The 17886-nt window shown below is 42.6% G+C and overlaps 1 protein-coding gene across 1 annotated transcript in view; it reads right to left on the minus strand.

Moving 5' to 3' along the window:
* Positions 1-17886, minus strand: part of LOC310800008 (uncharacterized protein) — a gene marked incomplete at both ends in the record, with an annotated part of 114068 nt that overhangs the window by 46507 nt on the left and 49675 nt on the right. The window contains 4 exon segments of the mRNA XM_083662608.1: positions 3570-3632; positions 7999-8043; positions 8735-8761; positions 12182-16078. Coding sequence (XP_083518734.1) covers positions 3570-3632; positions 7999-8043; positions 8735-8761; positions 12182-16078 — 4032 coding nt within the window.

Raw genomic sequence — 17886 nt, forward strand, 5'->3', positions numbered from 1 at the left:
CTAACCTCGCGTCACCAGGGGGCTCTCTCTCTCTCTATCCGTCTACCGGCGGGCCGGATAAACCCGGAAGTGAAACGAAACGGTTTACAGCAGCTGCCTGCCTTCTGCCTAGCAACAGACCATAAACAAGGAGAACGCCATGCAGGGGCTTGCTACTCTCGCGAACATCTCTCGTTATATTCTAACAGTTTTTTTGGAAGTAATTTTATTATTTTGTGGTTATGGCCGAAGTGGCTGCCGCAAACCGTTTCATTTCACTTCCTGATCTGCCCTGGCCACAGACAGACTAACACTGGCCGATTCACTCGGGGTTCAAGCGAGACTACTCTGCGTTGGTCTCGTCTACTATTAGAGGTAAGATGTGATGCATCAATATTAAATTTAGACTGTTTAATAACAATCAAAAATCTTGCTTGTAGCTGCTTTAAAGAAAAAAATTGTTTTTTTTTGTCTTAAATGCGAGGCAGGATGTTCATCTTTATAATGGAAGCTCGAGCTTGAATTGAATTGGCGAGAGATGACCAACGCTGCAAGTCTGACTCCACCTGCCCTGACAATTGCTTGTAGAGATGGAAAAATGTCAATACCTAAATATTTAAATTTCTGGACCACTGGGGTGTTGTGCCTAATCCCATGGCGTTGTTCAGTGGGAGAATAACAGATTTAGCCCAGTTGATTTTGCCTCCAGATAAATTACCAAAATGATCAAAAATAGACAAAGGGTACAATGTTGAATTTGGCGCATCTCCTAAAAAAGTAAAATATCATCAGCATAAAGAGAAATTAAATGGTCAGAGGGAAGGGAACTGGTGGGAATAGCGTCATCCTCCCACGTGCTACAGTACGTCCTACCGGTGAAGCTCCCGCTGTCAGGTGAAAAGAAGTGGCTGACTACTGCGCATGTATTGGAGGAAGCATGGTGCTAGTCTCGGTTCTCCCCAGATCGGCAGAGGGTGGAGCAGCGACCGGGGCAGCAGGGGAGGGGGGGGGGGAATTGGCGCAGTACAATTGGGAGAAAATGAGGTAAAATCGAAAAGAAAAAAATCGCGCACATAGGCATCGGCAATCAACCTAAACGAGAGTTGGAAAATATATCGCCATATCAGATATCGGAAAAGAAACTCCAATTCCGTGCATCCCTACTGTGGAGCGTTGTGTCGATGAGGTTGGAACAGTTGGCCAACTGAAATAAATGTACTTTGTGTGACTGTGGAGGACATTTCACTGAGCCTCAGTCAGCTTGCACAGACAGGAGCGTGACCCCGTTGACCTTGTATTGATTTGTGCCTAACTATCTGGAGCTAGTATGAGGAACAGCGTACCAATCAACATCATCATTGGTAAGTAGCAAAAGTTAATGGAGAGCTTTTTCTTTTCTTTTCGCTTTATTTTCTTTCCTTTTCTTTAATGTTTTGTATTTGTATCTGTATATCTATCTGTATGTATGTGTATATGTTCAAAGTAAAAAAAGGAGCATTTCATGGTCAAACTTATATCTGTACAAGTGGAATAGAATATACTGTATGTACATATAGTATATAATGTATATTGTCATGCTCAAATAAAACATATTTGAAACATTGGTAAGTAGCAAATAGGGCTAGGGTTTGAGACTGTGCGCATTTCACAAAGTTTTCTGAGCTCCCAGTAAAAGCCCAGCTGGCTGCTGCAGTGGAGCTCGTTGTACTGGTCAACTCTCAGTGCCAATGTGCTGACCTGTGTGATTGTGACCAGGGTGGAGCTGGAAAAGAGCCTGACGCCAACTTAAAGGTCCCATTCCATGCAAAAGCTGTTTTTACTTGTAAATGCATATACACTGCTGTCATCCCTCCCTGTAATGAGTGGTCACAACCTCAGAACTACCAGAGTTGGATTTGTCCCTATCCAGCTTCCCCCTGCAGTCTCCTTCAAGCCACGCCCCCTAACGCTCTGTTCCCCCAGACGGGTTAATGTGACGTCACGCGGGTCCTTAAGCATACTGCGCGCGGTCTCTCTCACACAAGCTACCTGCGCCATTTTGTCTATAGCCACAAAATTAACACTTCTAGCTGGAGCGACGCCAACTGTACGTGATCCAGAAACTGTGGAGGTGCATTCGGTAAGTCTAGGCATTTTGAGATGTCCTCTTTAGCGTAGCAACCGTTAAGTTAGCGATAGCTCGTTGCTAACGTTAGTTGTGGACACAACCTAACGTGCTGGTCCACAGACGCTAATCTGATTGGCCGCTGGGAGCCTGGGGCGGGCTCTCCCTCAGCGGCCAATGGGAACTGTTCGTTCTGAATATATTATAGAAACAGACCATTCTTGGGATGCGACGAGATGAGGAAGTGACAACTCCGTCAGAACAAACGGGGTTGCTATATTTTCGACAAATTAATCCAGAATCATGTTTTATGGACCAGTTGTCACAAGTGCAATAGATTGTTCGCTAGTAAAGGTGGGAACACAAGCAATTTGTCTAAACACGCGCCAAAATGCATCAAATAGAAAGGGAGAAATGCACAGTTTTTGACAAGCTAGCTTGCACTTCATCATCTGTCAATAATACCCCAGTTGCGGTACCTCATCAGGTAACTAAATTATGTGAACAATGAACATGGTAATGATTTAACACAAGAGTAGTAAACATTATCCAGCAGTTAGGGTGTGGTAATCATTATAAATCCTATCTGAAAAAAATCCTAAGAGCATCATCTCCGTTGTCCTTTAGAAATGTTACTTCCAGAGCAGTGGGGGGTATTTAGCGATTTGGGGCCAAGTGAAGCAGACAAATACTGTCTTGCTATATTTGTACGATGCTTTCTCTAGCTGAATGTTGGTATTGGCAGTGGTAGAATGGGATTTAAATTTAAATTTAATAAAATTATTGAAATGAATAAAAACCCACCCATTAAGACTTTGCAACTTTTTTGTTAAAGGTTTTTCTCTTAGAAATTACAAAAAGTATTGATAAGAGTACTGTTAAAGCACCGGGTTGATAAGCAGTATCAATAAGAGTAGTAGTATCATTAATTGATTGATACCAATCCTGGGGGACTCAACTCGGACTCTTCTTTGGTTATTGGAACTTGGACTCGGACTTGAACACTCGATACTCGACTCAGACTTGAGATATAGAGACTTGACTTCGCGGAGGCAACCATCCTCGGCTTCGCCTCGGACGGTTCACGCCTCTCGCGTCGTCCCTTAAAAAGTGATAATGTACACCTCGTCGTGCATTAACCCTTACTTATTGCTAACAATGGCTAGCCTGGCTAGAGCTAACCCTGGCTGCTTTCCTGATTGTTTGAATGGAACGCCGACAACTTGGGTGTGATGTCCCTCAACTGTGGAATCCCACGCTCACAGTTTAAATGGAATGCAGCATTACTACAACGTTCACTAATGTTGAAGCGTGGACCGGCCATCTTGGATTTTGAGGTTGAGGCTAGTGAGGCTCCCTCGAGATCGTGGTAGGAAATCCGAGGTCAGGTGACGTTCCCCTCTTTGACCTGGGAAATTCCTAGTTCCCAATACAAATGCTGTGCGCAATTACAGAGAGAGAAAGTAAGAGTGAATTTGGGACTCACCGGGTCTCCTCTCAGTCCTCGTGGTCCTGGTAGGCCGGACTCTCCTGCGATGCCTCTGATACCCTGAGGATATAATATATATAAGGATATATCCTATATGATATATATGATATCCTATATATACGATATATAAGGATGACAAGGCAGCTGTCAGTCAACCAGCCGGGGGGGTCAGAGGTCACGGCTGATGTGTTGAGCTGTGGAGTCTGCACACGCTTTGTTAAACACTGGGACACTGAAACAGACTAGAGCTAGAACCATTCATCCATCAATTGTCAACTATTAAATTAGTTGCCAACTATTTTGTTAAACGATCAATTGGTTTGTGTGAGAAATAGAGAGAAAAAAAGTCTAAACTCTCTGATTCCGGCTTCTTAAAGGTGAATATTTTCTGGCTTCTTTACTCGTCTATGACAGTACACACTGATGGAAATGTTTCACCATTTTCTGACATTTTATAGACCAAACAACTAATCGATTAATCGAGAAAATGATCAACAGATTAATCGACAATTAAAATCATCATTAGTTGGAAAAAACAAACTCTTGCGGAGGATTTGATTCATTTAGGCTGAATTGAAACTGTATTTCAGTTGGTCTCTTAACACATTCACTGCCAACAGTTTTTTTTTTTTTTACTGTAGGTAGCTTCTGCCAAGGTTTTTTTTGAGGATTCTGGCTCATCTTTCAAGAGCCGAGGATTATTTTCTGCTAGGACTTTTTGAACACAAAATATCTGAAAAGAACTAATATAATGTGTGCTTTCTCTGTCTAAAAGAGTTAGTTTGTAGAGTTAGCAGTTATGTAGGCATTAGCAGTTGAATACAGCATGGTTTCAGCGTCTGAGAAGGGTAGCTGAGATAAATGCCTTTTTGTGAAATTCGATAGAACAGTCACTTTAACCATTTATTTTTGGCATCAGTAAGACATCAGACATCTAAACAATAGTTCTGAACAGTAATTTCCTCCATAACAGCACCCCCACCCCCCTCTCCTTCAAACTCCTCCCTCCGTGGGTGTTCTCCTCCTCCCTCCGTGGCTCTGCAGCGGGTGTGTCACAAGCGAGTTTCTGCTGCCTGTCGGCCCCTCGTCGGGCGAGTCTGGATGGGGCTCGCTCGTTTCTTGGGGTTTCGGTTGAGAGCTTTGATGAAGCTTTGTGCGATTCTGGGCTTTATGCTGCGTGTTTCAAAGTGTGTTGCACCCAGTCTATTTTTGGAAACCCCCACCGTTGTGCCCCACCGCCAGCTCCCAGCGTGAAAGCGAAAGCGTTTTCGCAATCCATTTTCATGAGAATGGCTTCCTCACGCTGCTGTTTTTGCTTGGCTTTCTTTAGTCTGGAGAGCACTGTCGCCACTTAGTGGGTCGGTAAAATAGGTTATACACATTCAATAGCTCCCATATTTAGAGTTAACTCGTCCACGGCAGTCAACCGTTGGATTTTTTTTTGACGAGTTAACTCGTCCACGGCAGTGAACGTGTTAAACAATAAATAAATAACATGAAATAAATTAATAAAAGTAAAGTGTATGTATTATTAATATATTATTATTAAACTGTAAACAATATCAATAATAACAATAATAACAACAATGATAATATAGAATGATAATACAGTGTCACATTATTTTAATTATATTACTTACATTTAATCTATTGTTAATAATTTATGATTAAATTATTGTAATTGTAATTATGTGTAACTCTTGTTTTAAAAAGTTCTATATAAATAAGGCGTTACTAATTTGGTCTAATTAGTCAACTTAAGTATTTAATTAAATAAATAATTTTTAAGTAAATAAATAAATAAATGAATACATAAATACATAAATATATAAACAAGTGATAAGATGTGACGATGAGGGTGTTGAATTTTGTGTCATTTTTAATACACAATAGAGATGCGCGGGCTGCAGTTATAACCGCGTTGACCACGGATATCCCGCCCCGCGGGCGGGCCGGATCATAAAAATAAACATTCTGATTAATTGCGGGCGGGTGAAATGATGTATCATTAATGAGGAACATTAATATTAATTACGTTCTAGTGCTAGTCTAGTCTATGAACGTATTTTAAGCTTTATTTTTCATCAGGCACATGTTAGCCGCCTATATAGTTAGAAAGCAAGTAGGGCCTAACCCCGAAGGACCCAAAGCAGTGTAAACAAATAGCCATGTGTCAATGTTCGATGGGGATATGCCTGCTCTTACTCCACCTTATATGGTTAATGATGTCACCAGAATGACGAACGTCAAACAGGATTCTCCACTGAATAGTTGGAAGAGAAGATGCGCTCAGATTATTTTCCCATACAGGTCAATCCAGTCTTGATCTAAACTTAAAGCTACAGCGTTAGCCTAGTAAGCTACATGGGCAAGTGCTGGACTGGATTATAATACGTAATATAATAGTAAGTATAATAGTAATATAATAGTAAGTAAGTAGTACTAATAGTAATAGTAAGTATAATAGTAAGTTTATTTGGAGTCGACTGCAGCGATCGCACCGATGGCAGCAGAGACGGTAAGTTCATCTACCCAAATCGCTCAAAATAGAAATGTCGGGTGTGCACAGCGGGCGCGGATCTATGAATAGTACGAAATAATTTGCGCAGATTTATGGCGGCCGGACGGTTCATGCAAACACGTGGATTAGGGTGGCATAAAAGCTCACCCGCGCATCTCTAATACACAAGATATTTTGGCCAATTGATGCACAAAAGAAGCCAGTTTTCGACTCCCGTTGGTTTCGCGTCACATGCTGTTGGATGCAGAGGATAGAGAGAGTAAAGGTTTTACTGGGTTCCCCGCATTTCCTCTCTCTCCTGCCGCTCCGCCTGGTCCGGTCACACCCTGCAAATACAAAAGCAGCAAAACTCAGTGTGAAGACCCTCATCAACCTCCACAGACCTCCATTGATATCCCACAAAGCCCTCCAAACCTTCCTCCGCCCAGGCCCATAAACACAGTGTGGTGTCCTATGGTGAGCCCACTTGAAGTGCCGCCCTCCTTCCACTTTACATCCAAAATGTTAATTTACAAATGATAAGTTATAAAGGCTCAACATTAGGGGTGTCACGATATTTCGTCGCACGATATATCGCGATATCGAAACGTCACGATATGCGTATGGTCAGAAAAAAATTATATCGTTTAAAAAAAAAAAAAAAAAAATTGCTCCTGAATAATAATAGAACAAATTTAGCAGAATCAACACGCATGAGTGAGGGGGTAGACTACTACTGGCATGGCAAAACAGCTCAAGGGGTACATAAGATTACATAAGTTTAGGGACCATTGAGCATGACTTATTTAAGAAATAGATTGTATACTTTATTTTTCTTTCACCATGCAACAAACATTTAGTTTGTGACAGTGTGACACATTCTATTGCAAGAGAAGCATTATCTTCCATGTTGTTTTCTAGTTATTATAATAACAATTTCCAAAAACAGCATTTGTTTTGTATTTTGTGTATTTCAAATGAAAGACTGTTTTTCCAGTATTTTCCCAGGGCTCCCTTGAAAAGAGGTTTCGATTTCAACGGGACTCACATGGTTAAATAAATGATAAATAAATACATAAAAATTATTTACTTTTGTTAAAAAAAATATTGTTAAAATATCGTATCGTATCGTTATCGTGAACCCAATATCGTGTATCGTATCGTATCGTGAAATTAGTGTATCGTGACACCCCTACTCAACATACATCTACAGCCAAATAGAAGACAATGTATTAACCAATAATTTACTTTGTTTACACCATAGATTGACTACAAACTTTAGGCCTTACACATGCTCACACAGAGCTATAATACTGTATCAAATTTCTCACATCAAAGACATCATGCTAAAAATCATTGTTTCCACCATACATTTTCAAAGACCTGAATGAAGACAAAATGCCAAACCATTATAGAGCATGACTAAAAAAACACAAACCTGCTCCCCGAAACTTCCACGAAGCTTGAAATACCTCCTAAAACCTCCCCAAATCCCCCTTTGGACCCAAAACTTTGGGTCCAACTTGGAGTCAAGTCAATCAAGTCTCTATCTCCATTAGTTTCATAGTTGTAACTAAATCAGGAAAATCGTTCAACAATGGCGGACATCCCAGACGTGGATCACCACCAAAATATCATCAATTTCATGGAAATCCATTTATAGGTTTCGAGACTGCTGACAGACAATATAACCTATATAACAGATGAAAAGCTAATGAAGACAACTGAGAAGTTTGGTTCCCAGATATGACGATTCAAAATGACTGACTGAATTTATTTTTTAAATTATTGTTATTAGCTGAAGATTGGTAGACTTGATTCCTTGGTTGACAAACTGAAACCACTTTTACAGAATGGATCCTGCAATGACGAGCTATTTGACTATGAACTTTTTGGGATATAATTGATAAGAGCTGAGTTGGGTACCTGTTCTGCGTCGACTCCGTCCAGTCCGTCCTCTCCGTCTTCACCCTGCACAGCAGAGAAGGGAATCAGAAAGTCATATTATATAATATATATAATATATATATATAATATATAATATATATATACCGTATATATATTATAGAATGTCATATTGTATTGTATATTTAAACTGTGGAACAAACTAGATGAGGACACATATATAATAATATATATATATATATTATAGAATGTCATATTGTATTGTATATTTAAACTGTGGAACAAACTAGATGAGGACACAAAAATGTGCACTAACTTAAAACTATTTAAACGCAAATGCAAACAATCACTCTTGGTCAGCTATAAAGAACTGGTCAGCTAATTTATACTTCATATATATACTTTTTTTTAGAAAGGATTTATTTAGTTTTGTATGTTTATACGTTTTTTTTTAATATTAAAGTTTAATGTTTAATTTTTAAAGATGTTACAGATTTATGGATTATGTATGTTCTTATGGATTGTCTATGACAATGTAAAGGGGGGCTGTACATGATAAGCTTTGCTTCCTTCAGCCCCTTCTCGAACTTGCACTTTATCACTGTGTACCTGTTTTTCTTTTTACATACTGCCTGTTTTTATGCTTGTGCTTGTTTGAGACAAATAAAAATCAAATCAAATCAAATATTATGTCATAATGTCAGATTATGTCCTCGGCTAATTGGGTTTGCATTCCTGCAGGACTGCAGTCACTCACCTTCTCGCCTCGGTGACCTCGGGTGCCCTGCAGACACACAGAGAGAGCTCAGGTCACACACACTTCACTTCAGAACCAGTGTTGGGCAAGTTACTTTCAAAATGTAAGATACTACATCTTTTAAAACACTATTAAAAACCCACCTTTTTAAATCTGCCTTCCAGGGATTTTAGGGATTTTTAGCGTCTTTTAGCTACTGTTCTTACTGTGTTTTATTTGGGCTTTTAAGATTTCCATTGCTATGTCGTTTTTAGGGCTTGTTTTTCTTTCTGGGCTTTTTTAATTTTTAATTTTAATTGTAATCTTTGTTTTATTCATCGTGCATTTTAAAACGGTGTATGCTTTTATTGTAAAGCACTTTGTAACTGTGTTTTGAAAAGTGCTATATAAATAAAGTTTATTATTATTATTATTATTACATATTACTAGTTACCTTCATTTGAAAGTAATAAGCTACTTTACAATATTACTTTCTGTGTAGAGTAACTTGTTACTTATTACACTACTTTTGCATTACTTTTACCAAAACAACAGCAGCAGCAGAATGACATTGCCGCCCCGGAACCATCCCCGAAAAATAATTTCAACCACCTTGAAGTCAGTGTAAACCATCCAAAATTCTAAATGATATTATTTTCCTTTGTTATTGTCATCTATAGTGGTTATATGCATAAAACACACAGTTTGGTTAGGAAATGGATTGTATCTTTTTTAAATGTGTGCTTTGATTTAATCAAATGTAACTCAATTTGTAACTTGAGTTACTTGACAAAGTAACTGGTATAATATTACTGAAATCCTATAAGTACCAAGTTATATTACTGAGTTACTGTTAAAAGTAATATATTACATGTAATATGTTACTTTTGTAATGAGTTACCCCCAACACTGTTCATACCACTGTGAGATCAGCATGTTACACATACATTATTATCATTACAATATTATTAAAATACATTATTATTGTTATTATTAGTGGAAATAGTTGTAATAGCAGTAGTAGTAGTAATAGTCACAATGGCATGTTACTATGTTAAGTAATGCACATTACCACCCAAAAACACAGTGATTGGACCGCCACAAAAAGAAGAAGAAAGATAATCCCCCAAAGAAGACTTATGGAAATCCGATGGCTCATGATGGCATGGTAATTCTTCACCCTATCTATATACCCCCAAGAAGTGAGGAGGCGTGTGAGTATGTTGGCGGAGATATGAAGCATCTGTCAACAACAGTAGGCTACTGTACAGTCAGTGGCGTGCCTGACCAAGTTGGTGCCCTAGGCAAGATTTTTGCTGGTGCCCCCCCCCCCCCCCAAAGAAAATATAATAAAAATTATATCGCAGCTAATCCCACCACAAATACTTATACAGTCACACAAACTGACGTCATGTCACTGCTAAAACTGCTGCCTGCAGTGCAGGCTCAGAATCACCCTTCCCCCACTCTGGGAAAAAGCTCCGAGCAGGTAGAAGGGGGCGCGGCCGCGCAGGGGGTGGGGTGGTATGGATTAGGGACCATGGTGAAAGTGCTGCAGCCAAGCCCGTAGGCAGGTTTTGAGGAATACCGAGGTCGTTTTAACGCGTCGCGGGGGGCCCAGGGGGGGCTGTGCCCCCCCGGATAGAAAATGTTGTCAATTTTAAAGTAAAATGCTTCAATCTGGTGCACTTTGAGAGCAAAATTAAGAGGCTAGATCTATAAAGAACTACAGACATCATGTTAGATTAATATCCTCTTTATGTGCTGTTGCTTTAAAATGATACAAAAAATAAATGTCTCCCCATATAATATAATTTATATTCTGCATACAGGTCACATGGCAGAATACTGCTCAATTAAATAGAATGGCCCATCTACACAAACATCACTTACAGGGTAGTTACTTACCCATTCACTTCAATAGAACTGTCCCCAAAGTCTAGCCCCAATCCTCAATGCAAAATCTGAATGTTGTGACTTATCTTTCTTCCTTCTATAGCACACAGAGAGGAAGCAAATTGTTGCATTTCTGATCAAAACTGTCACATTAAAACATCAATGACAGATGAATAGATCTGTTTTTCCTTTTTGGGGGGGGGGGGGGGGGGGGGGATACCGAGGCCATGACCTCGGTGTCCTCAATGGTAGCTACGGGCCTGGCTGCAGCCCAGGCAGCCAGAAAGCCAGAATTAGAAAAATTATTTCACTATTATTTAAAGACTTAAGACGTTGTTGTGCTTATTTTTTGTCTACTATTGCAAAATAATAGTAGGCCTATTATCATGAAAAAGTATTTGTAAATTTTTTTTTTTTTTTTTTTTTTACCCTCTCTGGCGCCCCTAACGGCTCAAGCGCCCTTAGCATTTGCCTAGTTCGCCTAATGGACGGCACGCCACTGTGTACAGTATAGAATCTCCTGCTTTCAGATAGCTTATCAGTCAAATTCCTGCCAAAACCAAGGTAAGCTAACTTTGGCAATGTCTGTTCTATATTTTACTAGTTTCTATGTGGATGGTCACCACCAATGTTGCCATCTTGGTGACTTTGTCGCTATTTAACTATTTTTCAGACTGACTTTATTTCTCAAAACCGATTTGTCACAAAATCTGGCAACTTTTTCTGACCATAAGAAGCAAACGGTGTTAATGTGTTGAATCTTAAAGCATTGCTGCTGCTGAGTTCTCTCTCTCTCTCTCTCTCTCTCTCTCTGCCTGTCTGATGAACACAGTGCTTCACACACAGCACAGCACCTCTGTAGCTCCCCAAGTAACAGACGTGACGAGGTTTTGATGAAAGTACTGAGTTGTTTACTGTTGCACAGTAACCCGTGAAAACTGGGTTGAAAGAGAAAATAAAAGACATTAAATTACAACAGGGGAATGCATGTACAGTACGTGTCTTCATTTCACATTGCAGCTAAACAACGTTAGCATGTAGCTACCACATTAGCACATGACAGCATAATGTACAGAGCTAAATAAACTTGTATTAAACATACCTCGTAGGCTGCTTGTCACTACTAGGGGCTAAACTTCGTGCTGCGGGTTCTCCTTCCTTCTCGGCTGTATGGCTTTGGCTGATGACTCATACTTAATCATTTCTTTATTTCCTTTAGTTTATTTATTGAGCTAATTCAGAGCTCCGTGTTGCTTTGCGGCAAAGTCGCTTGAATGGTGTTACGTTCTTTTGTGTCAGAGAAACCGGCGCGGCAGATTAGTTCCGCCAAAGGACGAAATTAAAGGTAGGACCCAAACAAATATATAATTAGCACAAATGCCAACTCCAAGTTAAACTGGCGGTGTGGGGCAGTTACACTCCCACCAAATCACACGTGATTTCTTTGAACGACTTAGAAAGACAACATACTGCATATTAACATTCATTTTTTAACAATAACTATTTAACTAAGGACCGACAGAGAGAGTGAGTAAGCCACTGGAATCTTCATCTTGCTTCCAACAGCGTAACTGTCTTGTGGATGGGCCTCTCCAGGTGAACAGGTTTGGAGGTGCGCTTTCCCTTTCCATCCAGGTTCGAATCGCTGATAAGCAGCTTGAGTCTTCTCACTCTTCCGTCCTTTCCTGGGTACACTTCGATCACCTTTGCCAACTTCCACTTGCTTCTTGGTGTCGCATCATCTTGCAGAATAACGACGTCATTGACCTTTGCGTTTCTGCGGTCTTTGGTCCACTTCTGTCTGTGTTGGAGATTTAGGAGATACTCCTTCTTCCATCGTGCCCAGAAGTTGTTGGCTAAGAGCTGAACTCGGCGCCATCTCTTGCGGAGGTAAAGATCTTCCTTGACAAACTTTCCGGGTGGTGGAGAGAGGATCGTGGATTTCATGGTGAGTATGTGGTTTGGTGTCAAGGGCTCTGGACTGGATGAATCATTCAGATAATCCGTGGTAAGAGGTCTGCTATTTACCACCGCCATGACTTCATATAGGAAGGTTCGAAGAGAGGAGCAGTCAAGTTGTCTGGCTGACTGTTCTAGAATGGACGTCAAGACACTTCTGATGGTCCGAATTTGTCTTTCCCAGACGCCACCCATATGACTTGAAGCGGGGGTGTTCATGATGAACTCGCATCCCAATTCCTTGAGTTCCTCTTGATCCATCTCTTTCATTGCTTCAGCAAACTCGCGCCTGGCACCAACGAAGTTGGTCCCCTGATCACATCTTATCTGGCGGACTGTCCCACGAATGGCGATGAAGGAACGCAGAGCATTGATGAAGGCATCTGTAGTTAAGTCATCAAGCATTTCAATGTGTACTGCTCTGGAACACATACAGGTGAGTAACAGACCATAACGCTTTAGCTCCTTTCTCCCTTCCTTGACATAGAATGGTCCGAAGCAGTCGATTCCACAGTAAGTGAATGGAGGGGTTGTTTCCATACGCTCTTCCGGGAGGTCTGCCATTCTTTGTTGCTCTGTGCATCTTCTGAGCTTCCTGCACGCTGTACACTTGTAGATGTGGGATGATACTGCCTTGCTGCATCCAAGGATCCATATGCCATTGGATCGGAGCGCATTCATGGTCATTCCACGTCCTTGATGGCACACCTTCTCGTGATAGTGCTTGACGAGTAGTGATGACACGTGACTGTCTCTTGGCAGGACCGCTGGATGTTTCACATGTGGATGTAGGGCAGCATGAGTTAAGCGGCCTCCAACTCTGAGGATACCTTGGCCATCCAGGAATGGACTTAACTTGTGCAACTTGTTGGCCTTGTCTTTGTTTCGTGTCTCCTCATGGCGCTTGAGGCACTGTATTTCTTGAGAGAGGGTTGCCTGTTGGACCATCTTGATTATGGTCAACTCTGCTTCCCTTCGTTCCTCTAAACTGCTGGCTTCACAGGACTTTGGCTTGAGGCCTTTGATTTCTCTTGCACGTCGTTTGAGTCTGGCGATAGCTTTCACCATTCTCGACCAGTCAGAGAACTTGTTTAGGCGATCTAACAACGACCTTAATTCCTTCGCCTGGGTGTCATGAACTTGGACCATCTTGAGCTCTGGATCACTGCTTGTGATTTCTCCCACCTTGACTACTTCACTTGGTAGCTCTTTCTGCCATAAGAAGTCTGGGCCTGTGAACCAGTTAGACGCTACAAGTTGCTCCGCTGTGAGACCTCTTGAGGCGTGATCTGCTGGATTCTCTTCCGAAGCCACATACTGCCATTGTGCAGACTGTGTGCTTTGCTTGATTCGTTCCACGCGGTTTGCCACGAACACATGAAATCTTCTGGCTTCATTATTGATGTACCCGAGGACAACCATCGAATCAGTCCAGAAGAATTCTTGTAGGCAATCTACTTCCAGTTCTTTCTTGAGCATGTCACTGGTGCGGACAGCTACCACTGCTGCTGACAGCTCGAGTCTTGGTATGGTTGTAACCTTAGTGGGCGCGACTCTTGACTTTCCCATGACTAAGGAGCAGTGAACTTCGCTGGATGCACTGACTGCTCTGAGGTATGAACACTCTCCGTAGCCTGACACGCTGGCGTCGGAGAAATGGTGGAGCTCGTAGCGCTGGACCTTGAAGCTTGATGGAATGTAGCATCTCTTTATCTTCACACCAGCCAGGTTTTGCAGGTCTCTGAGCCAATTTTCCCACAGGGGTCGAAGGTCATCAGGTAAGGTGTCATCCCAACTGAGCTTGTCGCGACACATCTGCTGCAGGATCTGCTTTCCCACCAGGATGAAGGGGGCCACAAATCCGAGAGGATCATATACTGAAGCAACCGTGGACAAGACTCCTCTTCGGGTGAGTGGGTTTTCTTTGACAACCACTCTGAACCTGAACTCATCTGAAGCCACGCACCACTGTACGCCGAGAGCTCTTTCCACGTGCAGGTCCCCCAGTGTCATGTTCAGGTCTTTGGCAGCTTCAGCACATTCTTCTTTGGGAATTGTGGCTAGGACTTCCTTGCTGTTGGAGATGAACTTGTGCAGCCGGAGTCTGCCTGTGCTGCAGAGCTCTCTGGCTTCCTTCACCAGCTGAATTGCTTCGCCCTTGGACGCTACACTTAACAAGCCATCATCGACATAAAAGTTTCTCTGTATGAACTTGATGGTGTCTTCACTGAAGCGTCCGGTTCCCTTGGCTGCAAGGTGTTTGAGTCCATAGTTGGCGCAGCCAGGTGACGAAGCTGCACCAAACAGATGGACTTTCATGCGGTAGATGGAAGGTTGGGCTTCAACATTACCATTCTCCCACCACAAGAATCGTAGGTAATCTTGGTCTTCTACCTTCACATGGAACTGGTGGAACATGCGTTCTATGTCACACATGATCGCCACAGGACCTCTTCGAAATCGACAAAGGACTCCCATCAAGGGGTTTGTCAGCTCTGGACCGGTCAGGAGATGGTCATTCAAGGATGTCCCTTGATACCTTGCAGAGCAATCAAAGACGACGCGGATCTTTCCGGGCTTTTGTGGGTGATACACCCCATGGTGTGGGATGTACCAACCTGAAGCTTTGATGTCTCTTTCTGGGACCTCTTCTGCATCTCCGCGGGTTATGGTTGCGTCCATGAAGGTCTTGTAGTCTTTGTGGTATTGCTCATTTCTTCTCAACTTCCTTTCTAGGCATCTGAGACGATGGATGGCGCACACCTTATTATCTGGTAAGTTGGGTCTTTCTTTCTTAAATGGCAGTGGCATCTCATAGTGACCATCATCTTTGAGTCTGATGCCTTTTTCCATCGTTGACAGGAACCGGAGATCCTCTTGAGAGATGTGGCCATCCTCTGAGGCTCTTTCGACAAAGTCGGATTCCAGCACCTTGAGCACATCTGCAGGTAAGATCACTTCCTTGATCTGTGTTCTACAGACATAGTGCACTTCGCTTGTGAGGCTTGAAGAGGACTGAAGACTTGGTGTCACTTGCTTCACGATGACCTGGTGACTTATTCCAATCGCGTCTCCATAATCGAGACATGGGTTGCCGTAGCCGACTACACTCCATCCCAAGTCTGTTTTCAGTGCAAAGGGTTGATTTTCTTCACCTGGTACCACTTGTCTTGGGAGGAGAGCTTGAGGACAGTTGTAGCCGATTAACAGGCCAACGTCACATTTGAGCTGAGGAGCGATCTCGTCTGCGATGTGTTCAAGATGCGGCCATGTCTTTGCTGTCTCTGGGGTGGGAATATGATCTCTATTTGCAGGGATGAATTCTCTTGAGTAGGTCACTGGCAGAGGGATTATCTTGTCAGAGTGATATCCTCTCACTTGTAGACCAGTCAGCTTGCGGCAGGACACGACTGTGTTTCTTGAAGCCATTGTGGACAGCTTTAGCTGAACTGGTTCATTCTTTGTGTGGAGAGCCTTAGCCGTTTCTTCGAGAATAAAGGTTGTGTCACTCTGTGTATCGAGGAGTGCATACACAAGAACTTCACAACGTGGCTCACTTGCGGACGACACCCATACGGGGACGATTGTGGACGTATGAGTGTCCTTGACATTCTGGATGACTCTATTTGATATCGCCTCACGTGAAGTTCTTTCTGTCGTATGTTGTGGCCATTCTGTTTTCCTTTCCCTCGACCTTTCACTCTGCCTCACACCACCAGGCCTGGTAGCCATCCTCTCTTCCTTGGTGCGGTTATCATGGAGGCAAGTCGGATGTCCTTTCTCACACATCTCACAGATCTTTCTGTCTTCACAGTCCCTTGAGCGATGGCCAGACTTCAGACAGCCAAAGCACAATTTCTTCTCTTGAACAAACTTGACCCGTTCTGAGATCGTCTCATTCATGAATTTGCGGCACTTATGTAGACTGTGACCTGCCTTCTCACAGAAGGGACAGCTTGTAGCAGCAACTTTCTCGTCTGAGTTGATTGCCAGTACCTTGGCTCCAGGAGCTCTAAACCTTGAAACCTTGGTTCTTTCACTTTCATTTGGCTTTAGAGCATGGAGAGATGTTATTGGGTTGCAAGCGATCTTGGCTTCGCATGTGAGAAACTTGACGAACCGACTGAAGCTTGGGAATGTGTGACTTTCATTCTCCACTGCTGTGGCTATCCTATTCCACCTTGAGGTCAGCCAGTCTGGAAGTTTGGCCAGAATTTTCTGGTTCTCATTGCAATCGTTGAGTATTTCAAGTCCTCTTATCTGAGACATGGCGGCTTCACAGCTGCGAAGGAAGTCGGCAAGTTCTTGAAGTTCCACACTGCCCTTGGAGCTTATCTTGGGCCATGCATCGAGCTTGTCTCTGAAGGCTTTGGAGATGAGGAAAGGGTTGCCATATCTCTCTTCTAGAATATTCCATGCTGAACGATAGGCTAGTTCAGTGCCAAGCAGGAAGTAGCTCTCTATAGCCTTCTTGGCGGGTCCACCCACATACCTTCGTAGATAATATATCTTTTCTTCAGCTGGTATATTTTTCCGATCGATGAGTGTATGAAAGGAAACCTTCCAGTCATTGTATCTGAGTGGGTCACCATTGAACATTGCTGGTTCAGGTACAGGAAGACGACTTGCACTGATGGACTCTGCAAACACTCTAACAAGAGCTGCTGTGCTGTCTTCTTGCTTTGGATGTGTCACAGGTTGTGGTGGAGACCAGTGCTTTAACAGGCTGCTCTCATGCTTGCCTTCCCCCTCCAGAGGGAGAGGTTGATGGAGTAGCTCTTGTATTTCTTCATCTGAGCATTCGCTCTGCTCATATACTTGCTGTCGTGCCTTGGCAGCGTTTAGATTCTTAATGGTCTCCAATCGCTCTAGTTGTCTGCGCTTGGCTTCTAGTGCTCTTTGTCTCTCTGCATTTTCAGCCTCTTGTTTAGCTCGTACTTGTGCTTGGTTAGCTTGCAACTGTGCAGCTTCAGCTTCGAGTCTTTGAAGTTCTTCAATGTGACGTTCTTGCTCTAGCTGTACTTCCAAAGTGGCTTCATTGGCAGCAACTTCAGCAGCAGCGTGTCGGTTGGCAGAGCTCAGGCTTGAATGTTTGGATGTGATCTTGGAGCTGCTGAGAGATATGCTGTGGTGAGAGCTGAGGCTTGGTTTTTCTGAGCCCGCAGATTTGAATACAGATGCTGTCTCCTTTCCACCTTGTTCTTCATCTTCATGACCTTCACTCATTCTTGTGTGTAGACAGCTCTTCACAGACTCGATTAATTTCTTCGTTACTGCTTCACAGGTGTCTACTCTGCGACGCATATCATTGTCGGGAA

Source organism: Poromitra crassiceps, assembly GCF_964638095.1.
Source record: "Poromitra crassiceps genome assembly, chromosome: 29".
Classification (NCBI taxonomy): Eukaryota; Metazoa; Chordata; class Actinopteri; order Beryciformes; family Melamphaidae; genus Poromitra; species Poromitra crassiceps.